This window comes from Cataglyphis hispanica, chromosome 1 (genome assembly GCF_021464435.1).
Source record: "Cataglyphis hispanica isolate Lineage 1 chromosome 1, ULB_Chis1_1.0, whole genome shotgun sequence".
NCBI classification, from domain to species: domain Eukaryota; kingdom Metazoa; phylum Arthropoda; class Insecta; order Hymenoptera; family Formicidae; genus Cataglyphis; species Cataglyphis hispanica.
Window position 1 is genome coordinate 9227340 of NC_065954.1, and position 9457 is coordinate 9236796.

Genomic DNA, 9457 nt, shown 5'->3' on the forward strand with positions numbered 1-9457 from the left:
CGAGAGTTAAATATTACAATCTCCGCTAATAGAATCTTGTGATCTGTAATGGAATCATCAACGCTCATTCAGCTTATTAATTTGCAGTGTTAGAAGATTAAGTAAACTTGTGCATTGCTATTCAGTTAGTTAACATCAGGGAAGACACGTGCTGCTTTAGTGCCATTAAATGCAGTATATTATATTTTATCTGTATCATAATTGAAAAATATATTTTGTTTTTAACCGATTTATTATTTTTATATTAATAATTACATATAATAATTACATTTAAATATATATACAAACACACTATTTTTCAGAGAAATAATTCTGTTTCAATATACATGTCTCCCTTAATGCATAGATATATTCAAATATAGTATTAAAATAGGTATATTTATATATTTATATATGGGTATATTTTACATATATTAAAAATTATACTGCATTTTTTGTATTTAATAAAATCTCACGTATGTCAAGGCATCGTGCCATATGAAAAAATTTCATATTGTACAATGTACTCAACATATATAATACCATATGAAAATTTCATATTACATGAAAAACACAATTACACAAATACACAAATGAATATATTTATTCTAATACTGTATTTAAATATATGTATATGAATTATGTAAAACAAGATATAAATAAAAATTTTCAAGTATAATTATTACAAATATAATTATCATAGCTGATACAGGATTATTTTTCTAAAAAATAGTGCGTTCATATGAACACGTTAATATCATTACAAAAATAATATACCAAAAATTAAAAATAAAATATAAGATTTTTCTTTTGTGATATAGATAATATAAAATATGCTGCATTTGTTGAATGTGGCATGCTAAACCATTCTTCATTGATGTATTCATTACCTGAATAACAGTACAACTGTTTACTCAATTTTTTAACAATTGATAATTTGAAATCATTTTCTCTCTTAGACACTGCAAATTATTAAATAAGTGTTGATCAATCCATTACAGATCACAAGATTCTATTAACGGAGACTATAATATTTAACTCTCGCTTAAAAGATTCTGGTGCTTTGTAAATGGATTCCTTCCTTTTCCTCGATACAAGCTGAATCTGTGGTTTGTAAATTAGTATTCTTCTATTACTTTCACCTGCTTAAAATCAAAATAAACATGATATTAATATAGCGTGACATTAAGATCTCGTTTGTACAACAATCTTACCAATATAATGAAAACACTGTTAAAGCACTGTCTTCCCTGATGTATTAACTATCTAAATAGCAATGTTTATTTAATCTTCTAACACTGCAAGTTAATGAGCTGAATGAGCGTTGATGATTTCATTACAGATCACAAGATTCTATTAGCGGAGACTGTAATATTTAACTCTCGCTTAAAAAATTCTTGTGCTTTGTAAATGGATTTCTGACACTCAATGCAATCCACTGGTTTGCGAATTAGTATCTATTATTTTCATCTGCTTAAAATAAAAATAAACATGATATAATGTTAATAGGCAGCATGACATCGTTTGTACAACAATTTTAGAAATATAATCGACATCATTACAATTTTCACAATCTTTAGATTGATCAAACTCACAATACTTAAAAACATTATTTCATATTGTAGTTGCACAATAGTTATCCCAGCACTGGTATATTTTGCGTATACAAATACACTATTTTTCGCATAAAAATTCCACTGTAAATAAAAGAGATTGATTAATTTTTTAAAAATTCTTAAGCTTATGTTGCATATACATACTCTTGTATAATAAAGATATAACAAACATTACTCGCCATTAATTGTAATGTCACTTCGTAGAAAGAGCAAAATCTTGAAAATTTATAAATATGTTTGATAAAACATAATAATAAGATATTAAGACATATGAGAGGTTAGAATATGTTTCGTATGTGCAGTAGGTAATGTAGAAAATTATTAGAATATCATTATTTATATACAGATTTTTTGTTGCATACCTGTATTTTTCATGTTGACCGTAAACAATTAATTATTGTATTGTATTTTTTCGCATCTAAAATTTCACGTATACAGTCACGACATCGTCCTACGAGATACTCCAAGAACTATCCTTCCTCCCGCAACCGCATCAAGCATTAGCTTTTTCGTTTTTCAAGACAAATATGACATACGTCTTAATTAGTTTTTCCATGACCAACAAACGATTGCGCATCGAGTGAACTAAGATTGAAATAAAAATAATATCTTTCCGGCTAATTTCACATAAAATTTTATTTTCGTATTTTCAAAAAAAAATATTAACCAACAAACGTAATTAAGCAAACAATCACCAACCAACGACCAACAAACAATTCGTAAAAAAAAATTATAAAAGTGTTGACCGGCTAACTTTATGGAGCTTTATTCAGATCCTTTTGCGATCTGCTTCAAAAGAAACCCTATAGCTAAATTTGACCCTAACCTAACCTAATCTAGCTGTCTATTCCATTGACTATAACCATGAAGTAAGAGAAAGGAGAGTTATTTCGATAGTGTAGAGCAAAAAAGTAGTCACAAAAGATGTTCCGTATATGGCCAAGTTTACCGAATGGAATAACTTGGACCATTTTGTCACCATCTTGAATATTCATATATATATATAATGTTATATTTAGTTGATTAGTAATTGACAAAAGTGTGTTGGCGATACACCCTTACCTTCCTTCCTTCAATCATAATTATTACTCCTTGGAATGTAGAAAAAATTAAAAATACTCCTATCCCTCAAATTATCTTCTTTGACATCTACAACCAATTTCTTCCCGCATATCATTCTTTACTGACGCTTTCAAAAATCAACTAGACGATGAAAACATTCCTGATAGTTATATAGGCTTTTCTATTTACTCGCTTTCCTCACACCTATAATTTCTTTTTAAAACCCCTTTTCTTCGATATTTACAGCAGAAGCCTTAGCCATACTTCATACTCTAGAAGACATCCTAAAGGTCATTGCACGTGCCGAAAATTGACCAATCACAATCAAACATTCTAAAACGTAATAAGAATGTTTGAACTGTGATTGATTGATTTACTTACGGCTTTACGCAATGGCCTTAACCAATTCTATCCCCAAATCCGTAATTTTTACCGACTTCAAAAGTGTTATCGAAGCTCTTCTCTCTATCAATCTGATTCACTCACTCAATCACATCATCTTTGCCATCAAACAAAGGATGCATTCCGTTTCACACATTGAGCGCATAGATCGCCTGAAAATCTATAGTTCACGTTACTTATATTATAGATTTCCAAACGATCTATGCGCTCTATGCATGAAACGGAACGCAACCAAAAACACAATGAGATAAAATCCGCGAGATTTGAAAACTTCATTGTATGAATCCTGCACTCAGGCATTCTCGGAAATGAAACTGCAGACTATTTAGCGAAAAAAGCTATTTCCAAAAGACCAGATGTCTCCAAAATTACTCCCTTACTCTGACTTCTACTCTATTCCTCGGAAGAAATATTATGACGTCACAATTAAATTCCTCAAGAACCAAGGCAACCGCAAAGGAATCAAATACTTCAGTTTCTTTGAAATAATCACCCTTAAACCATGGTTCTACAAACTTAAACTTAACTGAGAGAGCATCGTCACCTTTTACAGACTCAGAAGCGCTCACTACGTCCTCAACTACAGCTTACATTGCTGTAACATGGTTCCAGACCCTTCCTGCACATGTGGATCACCGAGACAAGACACAGATCACATCTTTTGGAGTTGTCCACTCTACACGCACAAAAAAAGTTGCTTCTATCCCAGCTGACGAAATATAAGAAAACACCACCGTTTGTGATTCAAGAGATTCAGAGGAATCCTTTCTCTGGGGTCATTCATATCTTTTACTCCTTTCTTAAATCTTCCAACCTCAACATATAATCTCACTTTTTTTCCTGTTATTTCCCTATTTTCCTTTTACTCTTGTTAACCAGTTGTTGGCCTGAATGTCTTGCTCACATCTAGATCGGACGTGGCCAAAAAATCAAAGAAGAAGGTGCAACAGAAAAGAATTGGAAGAGTTAAAACACTCTCTGGTTTTTCTAATTCAAGAAGAATTGAAGAAGGTGCAAGTAGGATCTTAATTCGTTTATTTTGAAATTTAATTATAATTGTTGAATACTACAAAGTTTTTATTTTTTTCTATGAAAAGAAATATATATATATATATATATATATATACATATATATGATAATAAAAATATCTTTAATATTAATGCTTAACTTTACTAAGCTCGTCGGATGTGAAACGCAGTACTGTTGAAATAGCATTTAACATGTGCCGTTTACTGGACGCATCATTCGTCGTTAAGTAATTTATGAATACATTTTTCAAATATTCCAGATTGGCACCTTCTCTCGATTTGCATGCTTCCAGCCTGCATATAAATTTCTTTTTAAATTGTGTTTGCGAATAAAATAATACATATTTTTATAAATTAATATTTTTCTGACATATTTAATTTTTTTATTAGTTTGTAATAATTACCTAATGATATGTGCTTTCAAAGATTTAGTTTCAGTCTGTTGTTGCTCTTTCATATAAAGTATTTCTCTTTGCTGTTCTCTCAATGATGCTTCCAATTCCAAAACTTTTTTTCTCGAAAACGATACTTGCACTTCTTTCCTGGCCAATTCCTGAATGTAATGCAGTATTGGAGGACTGTCATTCGTCAATAATCCTGTTACCAAATCGGTAACCGGTTCGACGATATTCTCGTATCTATTTAGATGTGTCTTAGTTTCTGTCGCAGCAGCTGTATCCTTATTAGGTAATAATGCGCGAAATGATGTTTTTAAAGTTAATATCTCTTTATCTTTTTCGTCCACGAGCGCCATAGACCTCTCTCTTTGTCGAAGTAATTGTTGTTCCAGAGTAGATATTTTATTACGATATTCGATTTCTTTTTGATGCAATGTATGCTCCAATTTTGAACATTCTTCTTGGAGCAACTAATAAAGTATATATGATTTATTATTTTTCTAATTTTAAAAAACGATTAAATATATGAAAAGCTTTGTTAAGGAATAAATCTGAATTTTTGAATTAACTGTGAGAAAACAATCATAATCTGCGCAACGGTCAAAGTGACGCACTACTCGGTATCGTATATGTAAATATGGCACGCTCGGATCAAATTATAGTTTCAATATGATATAAAAAATCGAAATCTTTATAATATATTTAAATTACACAGCTTATATATTTATGATTTACGAAATAATTAATAATAATAATATTTTTATTAGAAAGATTGTTCATATTGTGAAAAATTTTTAATTTTGGAGAATTTTACAAACAGAAAAAAAATAAAGCAAGACGATGTGAAAGGAAACTTTTTAGACGTTTCTTGGGCCGAGACCTGCCCGAAACGGACGAATTTTTGTCCGATTCGTGATTGTTCTCTCGCTGGACGAACTATAAGATAGTCACCTTTTGTTGATGATCCAATCGCTCTTGCAAACTTTTTTCTTTATTTAACATTTCGTTAGTAATCATACGTATTCTTTCCTCTAAATTGCTATTGTGCACTTTGAGAAGATTTAATTGAGTTTTATCATGATCCTTATCATGTGTCAGAGATAGATTCCGTTTTTGTTGTTGACCATCACGAGTAATATTAGATGATATATTATATTTATATATCATTTGATGCTTATAATCTTCAAATTCTTGTAAAAGGTTGTCGTACTTCTCCTTATAATTGTAATGTTCATGTCGCAGATCTAAAGTATTGAGTAATGCTAAAAATAAAACACATAATTAATTTATTTACTTAAATTCTAATTTTATTTCATATCTTATGTCGATATATTAATGGCATTTACATTTTATATAAGTTGAATCTTTCTTCTGATTATCAAGATCCAACAAATAAGTAAACATAGTCTTTATTTTGGAAATAATTTCTTCTGGCTGGTTACTCGACATTACGGCTTCGCTGTGCTCAGTATTCTGCAAAATAGCTAACTGATCCTTCAATTTTTGAATGGCTAATTGATCTTGTTGTCTCAGTCTGTCATAGCCTCCAACAATCTCGGAGAGTTCAGCTAAACGAGCCTCTAAACAGGCCACTCTTGTTTCATATATCATTACTGATCTTCTTGCTTGTTGCTCTGCAGTGGTGACTCTTTTTTGCTCCTACGTCAAAACACATTGATTGTTATATTTAATAATTAAATATATAACATGCTAAATAAGATATAAGATAAGATTATCTTATTACTTCACGAATCGCATTCAAATGTTGTTTCTTCATCATCGTCATCTCGGCTTGTAAGGAAACAAGAAGCGGCGGTGTTTCCTTTGCCGCTTCTTCGGCCTGTTTAAGTTTGGTTTTGGTGATCTCTAGCTCGGCTTCGAGAATCTTGCATTGTGTTTTATTCGCGAGATGAGTTTTCAGTTGCCCCTCTAATTGTTCTTTGCTGCGTTGCTCATCATATAATAATTTTTGCAATTCTCTGTAAGAATATACTTTATACTTTTTATTATAGACTAATGTGTTATTTGATAATAATTTTCCTCCTTTGCAAGTGCCACACAAATAATATAATTCTATATAATTACAAAAAATCAAATCATTGACATACTTTATCTTCTTGACAAAATCGGCATGTTCTTTCTCCCTCTCATGTCGCTCCATGATTAATTTACACTTTACATGTTCAATTTCGGAATGATTGACATTTTGAGCCTTCTTCAGTCTCTCTTTTAGATCTTTAATTACTTTCTCACACTGTAAACATTAATGTTCAGTTGAACAATCCTGATAATAGATATCAAATTTCTCGTCTTACTTCGTCACGATCGTTTCTCAATTGCTTCTTATCGGCTTGAAAATTTGCTTCCATTTTCGACTTTTCCGCCGACAGAGTAGCCAATTGATTCATTAATATACCCAACTGATTTTTTAATTGCTCCATAGTTTCTGTGTCTTCAGGATCTGTCTGACTTCCATGTGACTAAAAAAAATTATAGAGATTGTAGGAATATTAATAATGCAACATCTTATAAAAAAAAATTATACCTGTCGTTGATTGACGAATATATCATTTTTAGGAATAGATGATTTGTCTATATTTGATTTATTTATTTTGAATGTGTCTTCTACATTCTTTGCATCAAGCTCTACAATCTTCTCATCTAAAATAAGTTGTTTTTTTTTATGAAACATTAAGTCAAATAATTTTTTTAAACAATGCATTTATGTATTGAAATACCTTTTTCATCTTGCTCTTCTGATTTGCTATCCTCACTTTGTGCAATGCTCTTTTTTTTTTCAGTAGTTGCCATTGTTGATTATTAAAAATACAATTATAATTCACCAACTAGCATCTGAAACAAAATAAATTTTTATATAAAATATTAAAATTTATTATTTTATTTACTTTTACCATTCCACATTTTTAACAAATAAGCTTTAAAAATAAATATGCTCTGAGTATATAATCTGCTCTAAGTATATCTGTTAATATTATAAAAGATTTGATTTTTTTTCTTGAAATTTGAAACAAAAATCAATTTATAATTATATTAGGTTAAATGAACATTTATGTATTATACTTGATGTACGTGAATTTATTGAATCATTTTATGTTATAACATATGTATATATAAATGCTTAATCATAAATAGATGCTTAGTTAAAAGACATTTTCATCTTCTATTGCATTGTTGAATTTTTCATTACAAATTAACCTAGTCGGAGATTCTATTTCCAATGTTATCGGCCCACTGTTCTGTATGCAAACTTCCATCATTGCGCCAAACTTACCATCTGTATAAGTTCATCAAAAATAAACTTTTTAAAATTTTTTTTACATTTAATTCACACATATGTACTTTAATAAAATACAAAATAAATTACACATTTGAGTCAAATTATCATTGCATTACCTTTGACTAACTCTGGGATATATTTTCTACGCAATGTGGCAAGAAAATTCATATAAAAGGGTTCTGATTCTTGTGCAGGCATAGCTTTATGAAAATCTAACTTATTTCCTTTCAAAACATGATACAATGTAAACTGACTAATGCACAATATTTCATATTTCTTATCTGCTACACTGGCACCCCATTTTTTACCCTTGTTGTCGTCAAAAAGTTTGGTATTCAATATTTTTCTCACTCTATGGCATAGAAATTTATGTTCAATAATTATATGCACATGTATACATGCATTGATAATGTTATCTTATTACATGTATTCCATATCTACCGCTCCATCACCTTTCTTTATACCAATTAATACACATAGTCCATTTCCAATACTACTAATAACTTCTCCATCGACTGAAAAATTACACTTAAGTCTTATTATCGTTGAGTAATACCATTACATACTCATAAAATTAATGTATTAGTTTGGGAGCTTTTCAGCAAGAAAATACAGATAGACACAATGTCACACAACTGGTTAAATAGAGAATTTTTTTAAATCCTAAAATTTTTGTTTGACAACTAATCATGATTTTGTGTTTATGTGTGTTTCTTGCTCCTTTTATTACATAAATGACAAATATTTCTCAAAAAACTTCTTACTTCATAACAAATTTCTTATCACAAAAAAACTTATATAAACCTAATTAATTGAATACATATTGGGCGCATTCAGCGAACTCAACAGTTGAATAGTAATCGAATGATAAGACGATGCTCAATTGTTCAATCTATTCATATACTTTTAATAGAAAATAAGTTTATTCCAACCTGGAATAAACTGTACCTGAAACTGAAGCTTTCGATACTCGTTGTATTATCGCTTTCATTTCGTAAACTGCTTAATCTCAATTTCCGCAAGATTCGTAATCATATGTTATGTCTATATCGATAAATATCTTTTTCTCTGAATGTGTGCAATTGTTCCAGAGTAGAGCAGCTCTCTCTCTGACACTCTTCCTATACCATCTGGGGAGCTATTACGGTTCACGAAACGAGGTGAAAATTACAAAAGTGAGCAGATTTACTAGATTTCAACAAATGAAATTGTAGATATTCTAGTGAATTTTCTCACTTTTATATTTTTCACTTTGTTTCGAAAATCGTAATAAGCCTCTAGATTTCAACAAATGAAATTGTATATTGCGAAGGGTGATAAATCATATGAGCCACATATTTTCCTTTATCAGTGTGTATTCGTGACAAAGGAAGATAGCGTGCCTATGTGTCAAATGGTTTCAGCTGATCAAAGGTCTCTCATTGTTGCTAATTTTTGCGTCTAATTCTCATTACAAACGCACCAATCCTACCAAACGTTACTGATTTTGATTCATCATTGTTGATTGTGCTAGTAAGAAATATTTGTCAGACGCTCAAGCTTTAATGATTATTTGCAAAAGTATTATAATGCAATTGCAAACAAATCGACTTCATTGCCATCGACTTTATGCGATTAGATATATGTCATCTCTGAGCAATGATTATGCGGTGACCAAGTTTGAAAGGAAAATA

The 9457-nt window shown here is 30.2% G+C and overlaps 1 protein-coding gene across 3 annotated transcripts; it reads right to left on the reverse strand.

Annotated features, from left to right (window-relative positions):
* Positions 1–4158: 4158 nt before the first annotated feature.
* On the reverse strand, positions 4159–9029 carry LOC126850137 (D-aminoacyl-tRNA deacylase 1-like). Of its 3 annotated transcripts, XM_050592851.1 has the most exons (11): positions 8733–9024; positions 7901–8136; positions 7225–7339; positions 7032–7147; positions 6802–6966; positions 6595–6740; positions 6231–6465; positions 5833–6145; positions 5438–5748; positions 4493–4956; positions 4159–4382 (listed from the first exon to the last, which is right to left on the reverse strand). In XM_050592851.1, exons 3-11 carry the CDS (start codon positions 7295–7297, stop codon positions 4217–4219), a joined length of 1989 nt encoding a protein of 662 aa, XP_050448808.1. In that variant the 5' UTR covers positions 7298–7339; positions 7901–8136; positions 8733–9024; the 3' UTR covers positions 4159–4216. The 3 variants fall into 3 exon arrangements, with proteins under 3 accessions (XP_050448808.1, XP_050448799.1, XP_050448817.1); XM_050592842.1 differs by lacking the exon at positions 7901–8136; XM_050592860.1 differs by lacking the exons at positions 4159–4382; positions 4493–4956; positions 5438–5748; ... (4 more) ...; positions 7032–7147; positions 7225–7339 and adding exons at positions 7417–7781; positions 8209–8299 and having other exon boundaries at positions 8733–9029.
* Positions 9030–9457: the final 428 nt, after the last annotated feature.

Excerpts from the sequence above, each read along its gene's own strand:
- LOC126850137 (XM_050592842.1), bottom strand. The coding sequence starts at position 7,297 with ATGGCAACTACTGAAAAAAAAAAGAGCATTGCACAAAGTGAGGATAGC. Across the intron at positions 6,967-7,031 it reads TATTCGTCAATCAACGACAG|TCACATGGAAGTCAGACAGA; the intron begins GTATAATTTTTT and ends AATTTTTTTTAG. Across the intron at positions 6,466-6,594 it reads GATTTTGTCAAGAAGATAAA|AGAATTGCAAAAATTATTAT; the intron begins GTATGTCAATGA and ends ATATTCTTACAG.